Below are 22068 nucleotides of genomic sequence, written 5' to 3' on the forward strand. Positions count from 1 at the left end.
ATACCTTCTCAGATCGGAGAGCTCCGGCACTTGAGTCACTTGATGTTGTACAACAACACTTTCAGTGGCTTGCTGCCCCAGAGTTTAGGCTCACATTCCAGTTTCGTGGTCTCTGATGTGTCGAATAGTGGATTGGAAGGCCCTTTGCCGAAGAATCTGTGCAGGGGATCAGGAGTGTTGTATGGCTTCGCTGGCACATCAAACAAATTCGACGGTTCTTTGCCTTCGTTCTTTGCACACTGCAAATATCTAGAGTATCTGTACATCGACGACAACCAGCTCAGCGGCGAGATTCCTCCGGGACTATGGGGTGCTGACAAGCTCCAGGGATTGTTTTTAGAGAAAAATAAGTTCCAAGGCAAGATTTCACCCGCAATTGGCCAAGCAACGAGTCTGATTCGATTGACGATAAGCAACAACCGCTTCAACGGAGTAATTCCTCCGGAAGTTGGGCGGCTTACAAAACTTCAAGTGTTTGAAGCTAGCAACAACCACCTCTCAGGCCCCATTCCACCTGAGCTCCGGAGTTTGAGTTTGGTCAACATTCTCCTGCTGGACCACAATTTTCTCTCACAAGGAATTCCTGACGAAATAATGTCACTGAAGAATCTCACTCAGCTCAATTTGGGTTACAATAGCCTTCGGGCGAAATCCCTGGATCATTTGGCAAAATAAATACTCTTGATTTGTCAAACAATATGCTTTCTGCAAGGGTTCCTCTCGAATTGGGAGGACCGAATCTAAACGTTTTCAATATATCCAACAATCGCTTGTCTGGGTGCATTCCGGATGGCTTAGACAATGCGGTTTACAAGGACAGCTTTGTCGGTAACCCGAAGCTATGTGGAGGGCGGAATCTAATGCTACCTTCGTGTTCATCTTCAAGTAAAATGTCACCTCAGAGGTTAGTGACCATTCTGGTACCATCTTTATTTATAGTTGCCGTCATTACCTTGGGCTGCATTTATCTGTCTCGCTCCTCGAAGCGGCGTTACGCAGACACGCAGTCGTGGAAGATGACGCCGTTCCATTCAACAGAAGTGGACGAGGCATTCATCCTTCGCAATCTGAGAGAGAGTAACGTGATGGGCTCTGGAGGCTCTGGAGTCTTCACTTGAAATGCAACAGAGAAGCTTCAAGATTGCAAGCTGTTAAGAAAATCCCGAACACAAGCAGAGCGGGAAGAGAGAGTAAAATGGGGGAAGTGGAGGTGGACAAATTGGGTCTCATCAGGCATCCTAATATCTTGAAGCTTCTCTGTTGCATTTCAAGCTGTGAAGAGACTCCGATTGCAAGCTGTTAGTGTACGAGTTCATGCCTAACGGCAGCTTGTTCGACTATCTGCACGGAAATCGATCTGGACCGCTGGTAAATCTCCAATGGCCGATCCGTTATCAGATTGCTCTTGGTCTAGCTCGGGGGTTGAGTTATATGCATAGAGATGTGAAATCCAGCAACATTTTGCTGGATGAGGTATTTGGGGCTAAAATTTCAGATTTTGGGGTATCCAAAGAGCTAAGGGTATGAGTTCACGGTTTCTGGTTACGTAGGGTCCCACGGATACATCGCCCCAGGTATCAAAACTCACTCTTTCACAAATTAGATTGGTTTTTTCTTGCGCAAGCTATCCTCTACTTTTTATTATTATTGGGAATTGTGATGCAGAATATGCGGAGAGGCTAAAGGTGAACGAGAAGAGATGTGTGTACAGTTTCCGAGTGGTGATGTTAGAGCTGGTTAGCGGGATGAAAGCGACGGGTGAGGCAGAGTATGGAGAGGAGGGGGACATCGTGGAATGGATACGCAACAGAATTCTGATGGGCGGACAAGAGATGGCTCTGTTTAACAAATTATGCGTGTCTTGCATTTGGGTTTGGTTTCCACAAATTGAGTCCCTAACCAGCATAACTGCGAAGAGACATTTGATCAGTATCACGCAAGATTTTAATGAGCGAATCCGATAGCGAGGATGAAGCTGTTTACTTTCCAGAGGAGGACTAATTGTAACACGTGCATTACTCCATAGGCTAGACAGATGTCGGCTTGTTTTTCCTTTATGAGGGAAAAGTAGAAGCTGATTGTTTCATAGGCATGTATTTAAAATTAAATGTTAGCAGCTTTTGCGCTTCCGTCGAAATAAGAAACCTTGACCATGTGATTTTCCTAACATTTCCTCATAAATATTATAATATTTACAATGTGTCTTCTAATATGTTTTGTGATGTATTAATTGAATTTGTTAATTATTAATAAAAACATAATTATTTTATTTTTTAATTATATTTTTAATCTAATTATATATACTTTAATTTTCTCACAATGTAATTATATTATATAATAAATCATAAATAATTGAATTTATTCTAATTTTCCAACAAACTAATTATATTATATAGCAAATCACAAAGTAATTGAAAATATTATTAAATGAAAAGAATTCATGGCCTTTTAATGTGGAAGTGGCAAAAATAGTGACAAAACAACTTCCTTTCTCCGACAACAGTGAGAGGTTTGTTCCTCCATGTTTTTAATACATTTAATATTATTGAAAACTCTTCCTCTTCCCTTTGTCGCTAGGCAGATTTCATTCCCCCTATCTCTCCTATGGCTTTGTCTAGGGCATCAATGGCTTCTATCAATCTAAAATTGGTTGATGCCCCCAAAACCATCAACTCTTTGCTTGCAATACCCAAATCATTCTTCGAGGCAATTGCTAACTCTTGCATTGCCATTGACCTAGGCGCAAGGTTTGATTTGTCAAGTATTCATGGGGTCTATGAATCTAGTAAGAACAATGGGGTTATTGCTTTACCTTTCTTAGTTCCTTCGAATTCAGCAATGCCTAGTGAAATTGTGACAAAAAAAAATAGATTAAGGATTTCGGCTATTTCTTTCGCTATTTTTGAAGTAGATAAATGCCCTTCCAAGAAATTTTTTTATGATTGGCTACATAACAACTTGAACTTGAAACTTGGATTTCATATTTCGTTTTGCAGACAAATTCGAAAAGGTTTATATTTAAGTTTCTTTGTCAATCTTGAATCCCAAGCCAAAGTGCTTAAAAAATAATATTGGACAATGGGTTCTACCTCCTTTTGAGCCTTGGCTTGGTCCCTCGAGACCATTAATGAGGAAGTTTGTTCCCTCTCAGCCCCTCAGTGAATCTTGGTCAAACAAATCTTGTTGTTTGTATTGTGTTTCCTTCCACAATTGCTCTAACCACTTGGTAAAGTCATTTGAATAGATGATACTGTGAGATTGGTTGCTCATATGGATGCTAGGAGACTTATTTCATTGATTCCTGGTAGATATCAACATTAACATTGATGAGGATAATTAATCCTGCCCTATTGAAGTTCTTGGGGGTTTGTATACTTGTTTCCCATGTAGAAGGAAGGATTACCCCATCATTAGAAAAAACCTCTATCAGCTAAGCCCTCACCTCCCCCACACACTCGACCCCCTGAGAAAAAAAAAACCACCAATTTTGCTAACCCTCATGTGGATTCCTCTATGATCAAAACCCCTCTTGCGGATGAATATCCCATTCCCCTCCCCGCTTTGGTTTCCAGCACCCCATCCATTCCTTCTACTTCTTCCCCTACTTTAATCTTGACTAGTTCCTTGTCTAGCAAAATTGAGAATCAAATGATGGTTTTCAAAGTGTGACTAAAAAATGTAGATGAATGAAATAAGTAGGCTAACACCTCCATTATGTGCTCTCAATCTTTAAGTCCTCTACTAGCCTATAGCACAAATAATCATGTCCTAGTCGTCTCTCAAGAGACCTAAACTTTTTCTCCCCTCCCCAACTAGTATGACCAATAGGGAACCTATTATCATTTTCACAGTCTTTGTCCCTCCCCAAATCCTCCCTCACAAAACTTTCCGAGAGCTTGGCAATGACTATATGATTGAGGTCATCCATTCTTGTAAGAAATACTTAGATTCTACATCTACACTTTAAACAGTTCATGGATGTGGATATCTTGTCCCCTGCTATCTCAAATAATTATTATGAATTCAAGGGAGATTTTCCAACATTGAAATGATGGGCGACACCTTTGGGTTCCAAGAATATGAACTCTTCTAGTAAAAAGAACAAGACATCCTCTTTGTTGCTGTTTCCCCAACTGTGGGGTCAGTTGACTATTGTTCTCCACCCCAGACCCCAATGTTTCCTCATAAATTGCATGTCATGGAACATAAGGGGGCTTGAATGCCTTGATAGGAATTTTTTTATTAAGTGTTATTTAGATACCTATAATTCCATGGATTTCTTGATATTACAGGAGATTAAAGCTATTGATTTCATACTTGAAACCAATCTTAACTTCCTATGGAAAAATGCGATCAATTTTTTTCTAACCACCTTAGAGGTAGGGCTGGTGTTACGTTTATAATTAACCCAAGATGGAGGAATTATATCAATGGTAATGGGATCTCCCCTTGTAACAGAGGAGTGTGGATTACTATTAATTACAACAACAATACCTTTGGCATTTTCTCTATTTATGCCTCAAATAATTTTAGGGAGAGAGTGATCCTCTAGGACTAGTTGGCTACTCTCCCTAATATCCCATGGCTTGTGGGTTGGGATTTCAATATGGCTGAATATCAAGAAGGTAAAATTGGTGTTCTTCCATTTTCTTTGAGAGACATGGAAAAAATCCACTGGAATAGAATGAAGAATGCGAAACATCTCTTTGACCCCCTAACTAGTAATAAAGATAATAATCCAATATTATGGCATACTCAGTGTAATTTCCAATAAACACCCTCTAGAATCTATTCTAGATTAGGCCATTTCTATGCTAACCAAAATTTCTTCTTTGTCTTTCCTAATAACCGAGGTGACACTGTCTGTGTCACCTCTACTTCCCTTTCCGATCACCATCCTATCTCTACTTCCATTACGATTAATAATTCTCATGTGCACAACAAAGGCTCTAATTCTACATTTATTCTGAATATTAGTCTTCTTAAAGATGAAGACATTCATGTTTCCATTCATATCATTAGACTCATTAATTGGAACAACTTTCCCACTAGTTCTCATATGCATACATGGAACATGAAAATTCTTGCTTTGCAAAATCTGTTAAAAACCATTGGCCAAAATAGGGCCAAAGACTATAGATTCACTGAAATAAATCTCTCCTCTAACCTTCAAAAAGCTGAAACTAACATTCAAGACAATCCCTCAAACTATGATCTCATCACTCATATGATTAATGCTAGGGAAGCCCTTAGACAAAACTAGTAGGTTAAAACTAGAGGTGCCAAAATTAGATCTCGTGCTCACTAGCTACAACTTGGTGATCGTGGTTCTAATTTTTTCTTTAACCTTAGAAAACGTAAATAGTCCAATCAAAATATTGAGAGAACTATAGTTAATAATAAAAAAATTACCAGCCTTGACAACATCAAAGAGGACTTTGCTAAATTTTACAAAAACTCTTCACCTCTAAGGATTCAAAGGAGGGCACTTGCCTTAGAAATTAGCTTAGGTCTCTTATCCCTAATAGGATATCTAATATTGATGCTGACCTATTGTCTAAAGATATATCCTTAGAAGAAATTGAAAAATCTATTAACTCCCTTAATAATGATAAGACCCCTAGGCTTGATGAGCTTCTAGTGGAGCTAATATTAATTGGCTATGCAAAGATCTTCAAGATATTTACTCAAAAGCCTTATATAGAGGTTCCATGGGTAGCTCCATCAATAGAGGTATTATCAATTTGATTTCTAAGGATGGGGACAAGGCTTTCTTTAAAAATTGGAGACTTATCACTCTAATATTAATTGGCTAATATTAATGGGCTAATATTAATTGGCTATGCAAAGATCTTCAAGATATTTACTCAAAAGCCTTATCTAGAGGTTCCATGGGTTGCTCCATCAATAGAGGTATTATCAAATTGATTTCTAAGGATGGGGAGAAGGCTTTCTTAAAAAATTGGAGACTTATCACTCTTCTTAATGTCTCCTATAAAATCTTTTCCAAAATGCTCACCTTGAGACTTAAGAATATCCTTCCCAAATTTTTTTGTGCTACCCAAACTAGCTTCATTAAAGGAAGATATATTCTTAAGAATTGTGTTATCGATTGGGAAGCCATGAATTGGGCCAATTATTATCACCAAAAACCTTCCATGTTTCTTCTAGATTTTGAGAAGGCGTATGAAAAAGTGCAATAGTGCTTTATCTCCATGATGCTCGAGGCCTTTGCATTTCCTAAAGTTTTATGCAATTTTGTTAATATGTTTCTCAAAGATGCTTTTGCCCAAGTTGATGTTAATGGATCCTTTTTTGACTCATTTCCCCTTGTTAGATCCATTAGGAAATGTTGTCCCTTGGCCCTTGCCTTCTTTGTTATTTCCTCTGATCCTTTGTATTAAATTCTTACAGATAACTCTATCTCCCCTTGCATATCTCTCCCTAATGACGATCAGCTTATAAACTAAAATTTGCAGATGATATTGTTGTTTTCTTTGAATTTGTTGCCAACAATTTTGAAGCTTTTCAAAACAAACATAGTTTCTTTTGCAATATCTCTAGTTCTCATTTATCCCATGCCAAATGTATATGTATTTGATTGGATGAAAAACCCCTCAACTAGTTTAAAAATTGTGATTTTCAATGGGTAGTTCCTCACAAAATTGTGAGATATCTAGGCATACTGGTTTCTATTGATCCCTCCTTAAAGAATATGTGGTCTTAGGTTATAGATAAAATCACTAAGAAGCTATATAAGTAGCACAATAAATATTTATCCTTGGCTGGAAAAGTATAAGTCTGCCAAAAAAATCTATCTTCCTACAATATGTACTATTCCTTAGCCTAGATGTTTAGTGATTTCCAAAAATGGGAAATCCAAAAGGCACATAGAAACATCCTTTGGTTTGATGGTAAAGGGAATAGAAAGATGCATGTTGTTAAGTGGGATTGGTGTCACATTGATAATTTCCTTGGGGGCTTGGGCTTGAAGGGTCTTAAACTCCAAGGGATTGCCCTTGTTGCCAAATAGATTTTCCACTCTATGTATTATAATGATCCATAAAAGATCCTTGTTAGGAACAATATAGAAAGTTGATTCCCCAATAATGATAAATCTTGGAGGAATCTACCTTTAAACGATCTAATTATTATCAACTTTCCTATTGTTGTTCAAGGATTGAATTTCTTTGGATCCATATGGAAAGCTTGGAATTATGTGAGGAATTATATTACTAACAAGGACTTCCATGATGATAATCAACATTATTGTGAAAGATCCATTCAGTGGAACTTGCACTTAGCTGGAAAACCGCTTGCCCTCTCCCAAGGTTGCTCTACTAGATACTAGTCCAATTTGGGCCTCTCTTAGCTAACTAACCTCTTTGAGTATGATATATTAATAAGATGGAATGAACTTAGAGCAATTTTGATATCTTGGCCTCCCAAAAGGGGGGGGGGGAAACACTTATAATATGATTCTTAAAGCTACCAAGGACTTACCCACTACCTGTCATGTGGGCTCTCATAGATACTTAAACTATAAATGGCTTGATGGGACCATTTTATCAAAAATCAAAGGTAAAAACATATGTATGGTGATTGGATATAATGATGGCATCATTGACCATGTTAGTTTTGTTTGGTAATTCTCTCTAGACATTTTCTCTTTGAAGAATTATTTTAGTATATTGTAGAAAGGCTCTATTGAACCTAAAATAAAATGCTTTAAATGGTTGTTGATTCTTGATAGACTCCCAATTGTAAAAGAGAACACTGCTACTAATTATAGTAACTTATATAGACTACCTGAAACTGGAAGACATGTTCTCTTTTATTGTATTTTTGTTAAGGAAATTTGGCATATGTTTGGTATCTCTTATCCTATCAATGTTAATATTCCTAAAATTATTACTAGGCATATTGATGGAAAAAAAAGATACTAATTTTCTTTGGAATGTTCTATTTTCTAATTTATGTTATGGTAGATTTGGAAATGTATAAATGAGGAAAGGTATCTAAACAACCCCAAAATTCTTACCGAGTTTTTTTTCAAAAACTCACTTCTTTTAAAATCTTCTTGCAGGTTCATATCACAATGTTGATTGAGAAGGAAAAGCTTAAAAGGTTCTTCATCTTTGAAATGAAGGATGACTATGAATGGAAGAAGAATATGGATGACTTGTAGATGTTCAAGAAGACTATGAAGAAGCTTAACTAGGACGTTAAGAGAAAGAAAAACTTGAAAAAGTACCAAATCCTTGTGCTTGCATAGAAACATGAGAAGAAAAATATTGTGTGGATTGAAGGAACTATGGGTACTTGTGTGGACACCCATGATGATTTTCTACATTAATCTTTTAGATCTCTCTTTTGTATCTATTCATATGACTATGATTTGTGGATATCGTGATACAATTATTGTGAGGTTGGGCCTCCATTTTTTGTAAATTTCAATGTAACAGGTTTCTTTTTTCTAGTGATCCCCTTATATATAATATAAAAAATATTATTAAATAAATAAATAATTTAATTATTTATATATATTATAAATAAATATCACAAGGCGAATAAGCAATTTGCAACAATAAATATTAAATGATATATGAGTGGTTGGCATTGCTCTTATGGCTAGGGATCTATAAGTCCAAGGATATTGATTAAGGAGCTCTTGTGTTTGTGAATAATCTTTCAATTGGTTATAAGTAGGTTGACCTTAACTATGTGTGTGGCCATGCTTGGCATAACCTTTATTGCTAGATAGTAGATGTAAGAAATACAATAATAATGTTGTTGTTGATAGAATTTTGTTGGTGGAGAGTCAAAGAAGAGGTCTTTCAAAGAAGTTGCTAGTGTGTTCAATGTCCCTAGTGGTGCTATCTTCATAATTGGTGCCATTGCAAAAAGCTTATCTGTAGATGTTCATTGTGCAGGAATAGGAAACAACCCTCCAACTTTTTATTGGTTGTCAAACCTAATTTCAAAATATCTAAATTTATTGATAGTGATAAGGATATGCTAAAATATGTATCTATTTTTCTTGCAACTCAGGATGTTTCTAAGATCCACACTAAAAAATTTGTGAATGATTAGCTACATAGTCTATGGTATAAAAGGTCTGGGCTTCCTTATACATATCATAGGATGATCAAAAATTTCTTGTTCCTTCTTTTTTTCAAAACCCCTATTTTGCAAAATCAAGTGGTAAGAAGATAGCGTTTTACATTAACTCGTGGATTTTTACGGCTTTTTCTCAATGGAAAAATGTGAATAAGGAGAAATTATTTGATTCATCAAATCCCTGGTGGGTAACTATCCAAAACATCCCCATATTTATGTGGAATTTCTTACCTATACCTATGGAAACTCTTGAAATTTATTTGTGTAGAGGAACCTAGCCCTGATTATCCAATAGGGTCAATTGATGGGTTATGGGACTATAAGTTATCTTTGCATTATTATATGGTCATATAAGACCTTTCAAGATGTAATAAGGTTTATAACTATCAATAATGTTGTATGGTAGAAAAATCTCAAGTTCAGAAAAATGTTGTAAAGCAACTTTTCTTGCAACCAAAAATAGTGTTTCCTTTAGTGGTGAATATTCATTAACTAGAAATTTTTTCCTATCAACCAATGTTGGTTTGGAATTTTTTTTTCCATATATGCAATACGACATGTTGCCCCAACTTTACCAAAAAATTTTGACACCCCCAGGCCTATCACCACAATATTTATGTCATCAACTCTCCTTTTCACACGATATGGCCAATCAAAAATATTTTTTTCACATGGAAAATTAAACACATTTGGCTATGATTTCCAAAGGGAACTTTTATTGCCTTGATTCTCCAATGGTTTTTAATTATTTTTAGGAGGGATGACATTTTCCCCACAAATATGTGGACATGTGTCCCACACTAATTCAACTTCTCCAACTCTATTATGCATGGCCATATATTGGATGGACAATAATAGCCTTGGAAATTACATAAGATGTATTTTTATTACATGGGATTCACCAAATATTTTGTACATGCTATAATATTCCTACAGATTTTTCCAAAAAGTATTGGTATGAATACATTCATAGATTAGTAGGTTATCTCTATTACAATCGAGAGTGAAGTCTCAATTTCTAAAACTATTGAGAGCATTGGCTACTGATGACCGCAATTTAGGAAAAGGTGAGAAACTCAAACCTTTATCTGTCTAGACTAGAATTTTAGCCATTCTTATTTAGCAGGTATGAGTTAGACTTGTAGTGGTCATTTATAACCTATGAATACTGACTACTAACTCATCCAATAGCTAGGGAGACATAGGACATCTATATTTTATACTATAGATCAGACAACCAATGACTCATATTTAGATAAATATATGCAATAAGTGATTGTAACTTTTTCAACAAGTTAATTTTGTGTGAAGCCTATATTTCTTTAGAGAATCATAAATGTCCAACATGAATAGAGGTGAGAGTCCTACATGTGGTGAAAGCCAAGAAAGGCCATCAAAACACACTCAAAGAACCTTATCATCATATTTTAATGTCCAAATTTAGAAAGCTACAATATCACAAATATATTTACAAGATTCCCAATAACTATCAATGTCACTGGTAAACCTGATATCCTTGATAAGTGTGTGCGCACTACAACACACTTCCTATAAACAAATTGTCCTTCTATCAAACACTATCTTAGTTCCTTGATCTTTTTATGAAGAATCTTCAAAACTTTTCTTACATTGTCATAGAATTTTCTTAATATTTTTGTATCATGCAAAACATGTGATTTTACTATGACAGTTTATGATAGTGTAGTCAATCGAGCATCAAAAGATTGAATAGTATTTTTTCCTCTATCCTCTGGATCTAATCTAGTCATCTTTACAAATATATTATTCTACAATCTATATGTTACTTCTATTAGCATGCTCTACATACTCTTGACTTTTATATTCTTCTTAATTATTTTACTGAGTGATGAGATCAATTCAAGTTGATCATCATTATTAAACCCTATAAGTTTTGTCAATGTAAAGGGTGTGCTAGAAGAACTAGGTGCACTTTCCTTCATCTTCTCTTCTTCCTTTTCCTTCTTCTCTTCTTCCTCTTTTATCTTCTTTTCTTCTTCTTCTTTTTTCTTGTTTTCTTCTTCTTCCTTTTTCTTCTTCTCATCATCCTTCTCGTTTCTCTTCTTTCTTCTTCATATCTTCCTATTCTTTTCTCTTCCTATCTTATTCTTCTTTCCTCTTCTTATCTTTCACTTCTTTTCTCTTCTTCTCTTCTTATTTCTTCTTTCTATCTTCCTCTTCTTTCTCTTTCTCTTCTCTACCTCCAATTTCTTTTTCTTTTTATCTTTTAGATTCTTCTTTACTTTTTTCCTACTTCTTCTTGTCTTCTTCTTCTTTCTTTTTATTTTCTTCTCCTTCTTCCTAATTTTTAGAGATGGTGTAGCTCACCAAATTATGAAATATTTGTTCCAAAGTCCTTACTTGGATCTTCTACTATATCAATTGTAATATTAGTATTTTCAATTTGCATTATGTTAGTACCAATAGAAATTTATGAAGTAGCTCTATCATTTCAACTTTGTTCTTGACTTCTAGCACTGATGTAACTATTGGTATAGTCATTGTAGACTCCTCTGGTACTATTGCGTTCTCAATTGGTAATGTTTTCTTTTCTATCATAAGGATTGCTCTTTTCTTATTTCTTAGCAAGGGCTTAATACCCTTCATTATTTGCTCCATGTCATCATTACTATTAACTTCACAAAAAAATTAATTAGGTTTTCTATAATTCTTTTATCTTCATCTATTACTCTTCCTCTCCTATTAATCAATCTATTGCACAAATCTTTTGGAATGTCCTTCTGAATGTCTTCAAATTTTTGATTTGTTAGAATCACATGCCTAACTACAAAATTCACCAACTATAATCTATCCATGTTGCTATAATAATCATAATTTTTTTTTAACTATACAAAGTTGTCATTTTTGATGATTTGAACATTCAAATTTTAAACCTTTGGCTTCCATGATTTTCTTCTAGAAGGTTTCTTCACTTCTATCTCTAATTTTCAATTGGTTTTTCCTTTGTTTCCTCTAATTCCTCTTCATCTAACTCACTTGATTCAACTAGTTGAAGAGTGTGTTTCTTCATTTTACAAGTCCACTAGGTGTTTTCTTTGTTCTCTTCTTGGATTGTGGTTCAAGTGTTTCTAATTTTACCTATGTTAGTATTGTAGATCTCCTAGTGCTAGGAGGAATTATATTTTGGACTCTTGTTATACTTACTTCTTGTTATACCACTTTGCTTCATTCATGCAACATTTTGTCTTGCCGATGCTACTTCTTCTAGGTTCATTTGTGCATTCTCCATAATCTTCCTCATGGTTGCCTCTACCTTCTTCTTTGTAGATTTCTCAATTTGAGCTTGATTAGTTACTTGTGTTAGAAATTTACAATTAGAACAATTATTTCTTTGTCATTGATGTCATATCTATTTTATTGATGAAGAGGATTAGAGAGACTTCTCATAACGATAGCACCAAGGAGGAAAGGTTGAGCTATGAAAAGAAAGTTACAATGGACATGTAATTAGTTAGACTACGATAGGAAAATGTGATTATTTGTATTAGGAATGTAGAGCTTAACTGAGAAAAAGAGTGAAAGATTGAGGTATGCCGAGTGATGCTAGTGTTAGTTGAGTTCTAGTGCAAGCCAACCATATCTATTACTGATCAAGCATCAATATCAACTGAGTAAAATAGACTAAGTGATTAAGTGACAACTAAGTGTTGGAACTTAGTGAATTCTAAGCGATGGTATTTTGAATGAATATGAGAATTTTTAATTTCCACATGACTCAGTTGATTTATTGGGATATGTAAACCATGATAAAGTGATGCAGGAGCATCCAGAGGTATAAGGGCAATACTGTGTCACCTAAAAAAAATAATTAGACTTAGTTTTTGTTTCATGTGTTTTCATTTTTGGATACCCATTTCGGTCAAATAAAGGTTCCAACTCTCATAGTTCCACTATCAGTGTTCGTGTAAATCCAAAAAAAAATAGGAGTATGAAATTGGGCCATCATTTTGGTAAACTAGAAGGTGTGAATTGGTCAGATGAATGTAATTGTGATTTGGAGCATTCCAGAAAAAGAATCAGGTCAAAAGGCCTCATGGTTTGAAAGTTATTACAGTTTTTCGAGTTTTGGAGACCTCCTAAGAATGCTTCAAAGTCAGGTTAGGGGCATTAAATGACCTCAAAAAGGGCCAAAAATGGGGGACAAGCAAAGCTCATCCATAGGGCTATAGAGCACTTTGAGAGCTTTCCAAAAATGTAAACGGTTCATCAATTGGAGCTACGATTCAAAAGTTATGCCTCCCAAAAGTTTGGTTACCATTTCTGGATTCTTCTAGATTTGCGTCGACTTCTAACGCAGCTTCTAGAACCTTCTATTTGGTCGGTGGATTCCTACTAGCACTTTCTAGAATGTACTCCTAGTCCTTAGCCCTCTGGGGTCTATTTAAGGAGATTTCTAGCATTGTAAAAGGCAGTTGGAGTGGAGTTTGAGAGGAGGTACTGATAGGAGAAATTATCTCCAGATTTATGCTATTGTAAGCCCTTAGGGTAGGTTTTGAAGTTTATTTTCTCTGTACTATTTGTACTAGCTTATTTTCTTAGTTAATATAATTTCCCCTTTTCTGTTGTGTCCATTCTATGCTTGGGTTGTGTCCCCATTAAGTGGTATCAGAGCTAGTTTTCCTGAGTGTGTAGACAGAGCGCCGACTGTGAGGCAGTTTGCACCAGGACTGTGTGGTTGTGGGTTTGAGTTAAGAAGATGCCTCCATGAAGAGAGCATGGTGGAAGGGACAGAGCTATTAATCCTGAGGAGGTTAGAACCCTCCAAAGGCAGGTACAGGCATTGCAAGAGGAGCTCCATAGAAGAGAAAATGTTGCCGCAGGTGATGATAGTGGGGATGACAATGAAGAAGAAGAAATTGGACCAGAAAGGGGAATTTGATGGGGAAGTTCTGAATCATGTAGAGGAAAGGCTTTTTATGGCCATTACTAAGTTTGGGAAAAGACCCACAATTGAAGTGGGTGTATTTTCAGGAAATTTGAAACCAGATGAGTTGATCGATTGGATCAATGAACTGGAAGAATACTTTGAGTATGAGGATATCAGGGACCCAGATAGGGTTAAGTTTGCAGAGGCCAAACTAAAAGGCCATGCCAAAACTTCCGTGCAAGAGGTTCAATTGGAAAGAAATAGAAGAGGAAAGGAGAAGATCACAAGATGGGATCGCATGGTGGACAAATTGAAGAAGCAGTTCATTCCTGTGGACTACGAGCTTGATTTGTTTAAGAAGATGCATGGGTTAAAGAAAGCAGGAAGATTAGTCCAAGAATATATAGAGGAGTTTTACCGACTCTTGATTAGAGAAGGGCATGCAGAAGAAAATAAGGAGAAGGTTACTCGTTATATCAGTGGGTTGGAACCTAGCATCTAGGAGGAATTAAGTCTGGTAAGAATGACTAGCATTGAAGAGGCATACCAGTTTGCCCTACAAGTTGAAGAGAAGTTGAATAAAAGGTTTGACGAAAGACAAAGAGGGTGTGATCAAGGAGGAAGGGGAAGCAATAGGTCATCTGGAGGCCGCAATGAAACCCAAAAGAAAAATGAAGATGAGGTTACTAGCAGGAACTAGAGGAATGAGGCTTTCAACCGCTCCCATGACCAAGACATTGGAAATTAGAGAGGAAGAGGTATAGGACGTGGAAAAGGAAGAGGAGGCTTCCGTGGTACCTATTTCCATTGCAATGAAGAAGGACATTGTGCCTTTGAATGCCCTCAATGACAAGGACGGATAGATAGGAGAGCTGAGGGCCAAGCTAGGGTTGCTCATGTGGATGAGGATGCACAATCATCACATTCAAAGGATGCAGAAAGAGGAGAGACCTTGGTAAATCAAAGAGTCCTACTAAGTGGTGAGATTGAACCAGGACAATGGAGAATTTTGTTCCATACCAGATGCAAGAGTGAGGATAAATGTTGTGACGTGATCATTGATGGTGGTAGCACATATAACTTGGTATCAGAAGAGATGGTCTCTAAGCTGAAGCTCAAGAGGGAGAAACATCCCCAGCCCTATCGAATTGCTTGGGTAAAAGATGATCATAAGGTCCTGGTAAGTGAACAATGTTTAGTGAAATTCAAAATTGGGAGTTACCATGATGAAGTTCTCTATGATGTTATTCTGATGGATGTTTTCCATCTATTGTTGGGTAGACCATGGCAGTTTGATAGACATGCAGTACATGATGGACATGCAAACACATACTCTCTGACAAAGGATGGAGTTTGCCACAAATTGAAGCCCATGAAAAAGGAAGGTGAAAAGGTATGTAGCAGTGCTAGGATTTCTCTTGTTGATGAAAGGAAGTTTTTAGATGGCATGAAACATCAGCATATGTGTTATGCTTTGATTCCTAGGAAAGATAAAGAAGGTAGTAGTGAAATACCACTTGAAGTTTCAGATTTACTAGGGGAGTTTGGAGATATTATCTCTGATAATGTTCCAGATGGATTGCCACCAGTAAGGCAAAACAGTCATCAGATAGATTTGATTCCAGGAGCTAGTTTGCCTAACAAGGCTACTCACAGGATGACTCCTACTGAAACAGAAGAGCTAAATAGACAGGTTCAGGAGCTATTGAGGAAGGGCTTGATTTGAGAGAGCCTGAGTCCATGTGCAGTACCTGCAGTACTCACACTAAAGAAGGATGGAGAGTGGAGGATGTGTACAAATTCTTGAGCTATAAATAGGATAACCATCAAGTACCAGTTTCCTTTGCCAAGGATGGATGATCTTATGGACTGCTTGAGTGGAGCTCAATACCTCACAAAGATAGATCTGAAGAGTGGTTATCATCAAATATGGATTCACGAAGGAGATAAGTGGAAAATAGCCTTCAAGACCAAGGAGGGTCTTTATGAGTGGTTAGTCATGCCCTTTGGATTGACGAACGCCCCAAGCACCTTCATGCAGCTCATGAATAAGGTACTTAAGAAGTTCTTTGGAAAATTTGTTATTGTCAATTTGAATAATATTTTAATTTTCAGCAAGACTTTGGAAGAAGGGAAGAGAGACTGTTAATTAATCTGAAGAACTGTATCTTTGCAAAAAGGGAGTTAGTCTATTTGGGGTTTGTTATATCTCCCGAAGGTCTCAAAATGGATCCAGAGAAGATAAAAGCCATCTTGGAATGGCCTACTCCAAGGTCTGCTACTGAGGTAAGATCATTTCATGGTCTGGTTAGTTTTTACAAGAAGTTTATTAAGAATTTCAGTGGCATATGTGCACCCCTAACTGATACAATAAGAGGGGATAGAAAAGAGTTCAAATGGACTGCAGTAGCTACGAGAAGTTTTGAATTGCTAAAGAAGAAGGTAACAGAACAACCTGTGTTGGCACTTCCAGATTTTATAAAAGTGTTCCAAGTGGATTGTGATGCCATTGGTAGTGCTATTGGGGCTATATTAAGCCAAGAAGGTAAGCCTATTGCATATTTTAGTGAAAAATTGAATGATGCAAAGAAGAAGTATTATGTTTATGATCAAGAGTTATGTGCAATAGTTCAGGCCTTAAAGAAATGGAAGCATTATTTATTTCCAAAAGAATTTGTTTTCTATATTGATCATCACGCATTACAGTAGCTAAATAGCTAAGGTAAATTGAATTAGAGGCATATGAAGTGGGTAGAGTTCTTGCAAAGTTATAGATTTGTGTTGAAGCATAGAAGTGGAAAATCTAACAAGGTTGTAGATGCACTAAGTAGGAGACAGTTGTGGCTTACAGTAATGCAGGTTGAAGTAGTTGGGTTTGATGAACTCGAGAATTTGTACCCGAGGATCTTGATTTTTCTGAAGCATGGAAACCTTGTAAAGAACCTATTTTTGTAGATAGAACAAAGTGGTTAGACTATTTGATTCGAGATGGCATGTTGTTCAAAGGTAGTCAATTGTGCATTCCAAGGAGTTCCATGAGGGAAAATTTGATTCAGGAGAAAAATAGTGGAGGGATGGTAGGATATTTTGGTTGAGATAAGACCATTGCCATTCTTAGAGAACATTATTTTTGGCCTCAAATTTCACAGGATGTGAAGAAGTTTGTACAAAGTTGCCAGGTTTGTCAAGTTGCCAAGGGCTTTAGTCACAATACTGGCCTATATCAGCCATTGCCTATTCCATCAAGGCCATGGGAGGACATAAGTATGGATTTTCTTCTTGGATTGCCAAGGACACAAAGGGGTAATGACTCAGTATTCGTGGTGGTTGATGGATTCTCCAAAATGGCACATTTCATTCCATGCCACAAAACTCATGATGTTGTCCATATTGCAGACTTGTTTTTCAAAGAGGTGGTAAGACTACATGGTCTTCCAAGGAGCATAGTTTCTGATAGAGATACTAAATTTGTGGGGTATTTCTGGAGGAAATTGTGGAAAAAGTTGAGAACAAACTTGAAATTCAGTTCCACGCATCACCCACAAACTAACGGCCAAACGGAAGTGGCGAACAGAAGTCTGGGCAATTTGCTGAGATGTTTAGTTGGGGATAAGCCCAAGGGATGGGATTTGATTCTACCACAAGCAGAGTTTGCTTACAATAACTCTATAAATAGGAGTACTGGAAAATCACCATTCCAAATTGTATATGGGAATAGCCCAAGGACTGCACCAGAATTGAGGAAGATAGAGAAAGGGGAGAGGACAATTGCTGAAGCAAAAGAATTTGCTAGACATATCAAGCATCTACATGAGGAGGTTCAGGCACACATTACCAAGATGAATCAAGAGTATAAAGCTAGGGTTGATCAAAGGAGAAGACATAAGGAATTCCAAGTAGGGGATCTAGTCATGGTGCACTTATGAAAATAAAGATTTCCAGTTGGTACTTACAACAAGCTGAAAATGAAGAAATTTGGCCCCTACAAAATTTTGAAGAAACGTGACTCAAGAAATGCATACGAAGTGGAGCTGCTAGATGGTATTCACATTTCTTCCATTTTCAAAATTGTAGATTTAATAGAGTATCATGATGATGGTGTAGATGAGGAGCTGGTGTTAGAGTCATGTCCGATTCCTACTTCTAAGAAGGAGGAGATAGAAGACATTCTAGATCATCGTGTGGGTGAGATTACTAAAAACAGGCAATATGAAGAGTATTTGGTCAAATGGAAAGGACAAATGATCAAGGACTCAACTTGGATTTCAACAGCTGAGGTTTCCCATTTGGGATTTCCTCTACCATTCATAAAGTGATAGGGTCACTTTTCAATCTACCTTGGGTGTTTGATGCAGGAGCATCCAGAGGTATAAGGGCAATCCTGTGTCAGCCAAAAAAAAATACTTAGACTTAGTTTTTGTTTCATGTGTTTTTAATTTTTGGATACCCATTTGGTTCAAATAAAGGTTCCAACTCTCACAGTTCCACTATCAGTATTTGTGTAAATCTCGAAAAAATAGGAGTATGCAATTGGGCCATCATTTTGGTAAACTAGAAGGTGTGAGTTGACCAGATGAATGTAATTGTGATTTGGAGCATTCCAGAAAAAGAATCAAGTCAAAATGCCCCACGGTTTGAAAGTTATTGCAGTATTTTGGGTTTTGGAGACTTCCTAAGAATGCTTCAAAGTTAGGTTAGGGGCATTAAATAACCTCGAAAAGGGCCAAAAAATAGGGGATGAGCAAATCTCATCATAGAGCTATAGAGCGCTTCAAGAGCTTTCCAAAAATGTAAACAGTTCGTCAATCGGAGCTACGGTTCAAAAGTTATGCCTCCTGAAAGTTCGGTTACCATTTCTAGATTCTTCTAGATTTTCATCGACTTCTAACGTAGCTTTTGGAACCTTCTATTTGGTCGGTGGATTCCTACTAGCACTTTCTAGAATGTACTCCTAGTCCTTAACCCTCCGGGGTCTATTTAAGGAGATTTTTGGCATTGTAAAAGGCAGTTCAGAGTGGAGTTTGAGAGGAGGTACTAACAGGAGAAATTATCTCCAGATTTATGCTATTGTAAGCCCTTAGGGCATGTTTTGAAGTTTATTTTCTTTGTACTATTTGTACTAGCTTATTTTCTCAGTTAATATAATTCCCCCTTTTCTGTTATGTCCATTTGGTGCTTGGGTTGTGTCCCCATCAAGTGGTATCAGAGCTAGTTTTCCTGAGTGGGTAGACAGAGTGCTGACTATGAGGTAGTTTGCACTAGGACTGTGTGGTTGTGGGTTTAAGTTAAGAAGATGCCTCCATGAAGAGAGCGTGGAAGAAGGGCCAGAGCTATTAATCTTGAGGAGGTTAGAACCCTCTAAAGGCAGGTACAGGCATTGCAAGAGGAGCTCCGTAGAGGAGCAAATGTTGCCGCAGGTGACAACAGCGAGGATGACAATGAAGAAGAAGAAATTGGACCAGAAGGGGAATTTGATGGGGAAGTTCTGAATCATGTAGAGGAAAGGCTTTTTATGGCCATTACTAAGTTTTGGAAAAGACCCACAAGTGAAGTGGGTGTATTTTTAGGAAATCTGAAACCAGATGAGTTGATCGATTGGATCAATGAACTAGAAGAATACTTTGAGTATGAGGATATCAGGGACCCAGATAGGGTTAAGTTTGCAAAGGCCAAACTAAAAGGGCATGCCAAAACCTGGTGGCAAGAGGCTCAATTGGAAAGAAACAGAAGAGGAAAGGAGAAGATCACAAGATGGGATCGCATGGTGGACAACTTGAAGAAGCAGTTCATTCCTGTGGACTACGAGCTTGATTTGTTTAGGAAGATGCATGGGTTAAAGCAAGTAGGAATATTAGTCCAAGAATATATAGAGGAGTTTAACTAACTCTTGACTAGAGCAGGGCATGCAGAAGCAAATAAGAAGGTTTCTTGTTATATCAGTGGGTTGCGACCTAGCATCTAGGAGGAATTAAGTCTGGTAAGAATGACCAGCGTTGAAGAGGCATACCTGTTTTCCCTATGATTTGAAGAGAAGTTGAATAAAAGGTTTGAAGGAAGACAAAGAGGGTGTGGTCAAGGAGGAAGGGGAAGCGGTAGGTCATCTGCAGGCCATAATGAAACCCAAAAGAAAAATGAAGATGAGGGTACTAGCAAGAACCAGAGGAATGAGGGTTTCAACTGTTCTCGTGACCAAGACTTTGGAAATCAGAGAGGAAGAGGTAGAGGATGTGGAAAAGGAAGAGGAGGCTTCTGTGGTACCTATTTCCATTGTAATGAAGAAGGACATCGTGCCTTTGAATGCCCTCAATGACAAGGAAGGATAGATAGGAGAGTTGAGGACCAAGCTAGGGTTGCTCATGTGGATGACGATGCACAATCATCACATTCAGAGGATGCAGAAAGAGGAGAGACCTTGGTAAATGAAAGAGTCCTACTAAGTGGTGAGATTGAACTAGGACAATAGAGGATTTTGTTTCGTACCAGATGCAAGTGTGAGGATAAATGTTGTGACGTGATCATTGATGGTGGTAGCACAAATAACTTGGTATCAGAAGAGATGGTCTCTAAGCTGAAGCTCAAGAGGGAGAAACATCCCCAGCCCTATCAGATTTCTTGGGTAAAAGATGATCATAAGGTCCTGGTAAGTGAACAATGTTTAGTGAAATTCAAAATTGGGAGTTACCATGATGAAGTTCTCTGTGATGTTATTCTGATGGATGTTTTCCATCTATTGTTGGGTAGATAATGGCAGTTTGATAGATATGCAGTACATGATGGACATGCAAACACATACTCTCTGACAAAGGATGGAGTTCGCCACAAATTGAAGCCCATGAAAAAGGAAGGTGAAAAGGTATGTAGCAGTGCTAGGATTTCTCTTGTTGATGAAAGGAAATTTTTCGATGGCATGAAACATCAACATATGTGCTATGCTTTGATTCCTAGGAAAGATAAAGAAGGTAGTAGTGAAATATTACTTGAAGTTTCAAATTTACTAGGGGAGTTTGGAGATATTATCTCTGATAATGTTCTAGATGGATTGCCACCAGTAAGGCAAATCAGTCATCAGATAGATCTAATTCCAGGAGCTAGTTTTCCTAACAAGGCTGCTCACAAGATGACTCCTACTGAAACAGAGGAGCTAAATAGATAGGTTCAGGAGCTGTTGAGGAAGGGCTTGATTCGAGAGAGCCTGAGTCCATGTGCAGTACCTGTAGTACTCACACTAAAGAAGGATGGAGAGTGGAGGATGTGTACGAATTCTTGAGCTATAAATAGGATAACCATCAAGTACCGGTTTCCTTTGCCAAGAATGGATGATCTTATGGACTGCTTGAGTGGAGCTCAATACTTCACAAAGATAGATCTTAAGAGTGGTTAGAATCTGATATGGATTCGAGAAGGAGATGAGTGGAAAATAGCCTTCAAGACCAAGGAGGGTCTTTATGAGTGGTTAGTCATGCCCTTTGGATTGATGAACGCCCCACCAACATTCATGCGACTCATGAATGAGGTACTTAAGAAGTTCTTGGGAAAATTTGTTATTGTCTATTTGGATGATATTTTAATTTTCAGCAAGACTTTGGAAGAACATTTATTGCATATTCGTAGTGTCCTTGAAAGGCTAAGGGAAGAGAAACTGTTAATTAATCTGAAGAAGTGTATCTTTGCAAAAAGGGAGTTAGTCTATTTGGGATTTGTTATATCTCCCGAAGGTCTCAAAATGGATCTAGAGAAGGTAAAAGCCATCTTGGAATGGCCTACTCCAAGATTTGCTACTGAGGTAAGATCATTTCATGGTCTGGTTAGTTTTTACAAGAAGTTTATTAAGAATTTTAGTGGCATATGTGCACCCCTAACTAATACAATAAGAGAGGATAGAAAAGAGTTCAAATGGACTGCAGTAGCTATGAGAAGTTTTGAATTGCTGAAGAAGAAGGTAACAAAACAACCTGTGTTGGCACTTCCAGATTTTAGAAAAGTGTTCCAGGTGGATTGTGATGTAGGTGGCAGTGCTATTGGGGCTGTATTAAGCCAAGAAG

General features: G+C 37.3%; 2 protein-coding genes across 2 annotated transcripts; both read left to right on the forward strand.

Moving 5' to 3' along the window:
* Positions 1–698: 698 nt before the first annotated feature.
* On the forward strand, positions 699–2210 carry LOC149538354 (LRR receptor-like serine/threonine-protein kinase HSL2). Its single transcript, XM_089799701.1, has 2 exons — positions 699–1574; positions 1666–2210. The coding sequence occupies exon 1, from the start codon at positions 699–701 to the stop codon at positions 1116–1118; it is 420 nt and encodes a 139-aa protein (XP_089655827.1). The 3' UTR covers positions 1119–1574; positions 1666–2210.
* LOC149538355 (receptor-like protein kinase 7) lies at positions 1315–1964 on the forward strand. Its single transcript, XM_089802455.1, has 2 exons — positions 1315–1473; positions 1551–1964. Exons 1-2 carry the CDS (start codon positions 1315–1317, stop codon positions 1962–1964), a joined length of 573 nt encoding a protein of 190 aa, XP_089658581.1.
* Positions 2211–22068: the final 19858 nt, after the last annotated feature.

Source organism: Cupressus sempervirens, chromosome 9, assembly GCF_028749045.1.
Source record: "Cupressus sempervirens isolate cs-2001-9-10 chromosome 9, ASM2874904v1, whole genome shotgun sequence".
NCBI lineage: Eukaryota > Viridiplantae > Streptophyta > Pinopsida > Cupressales > Cupressaceae > Cupressus > Cupressus sempervirens.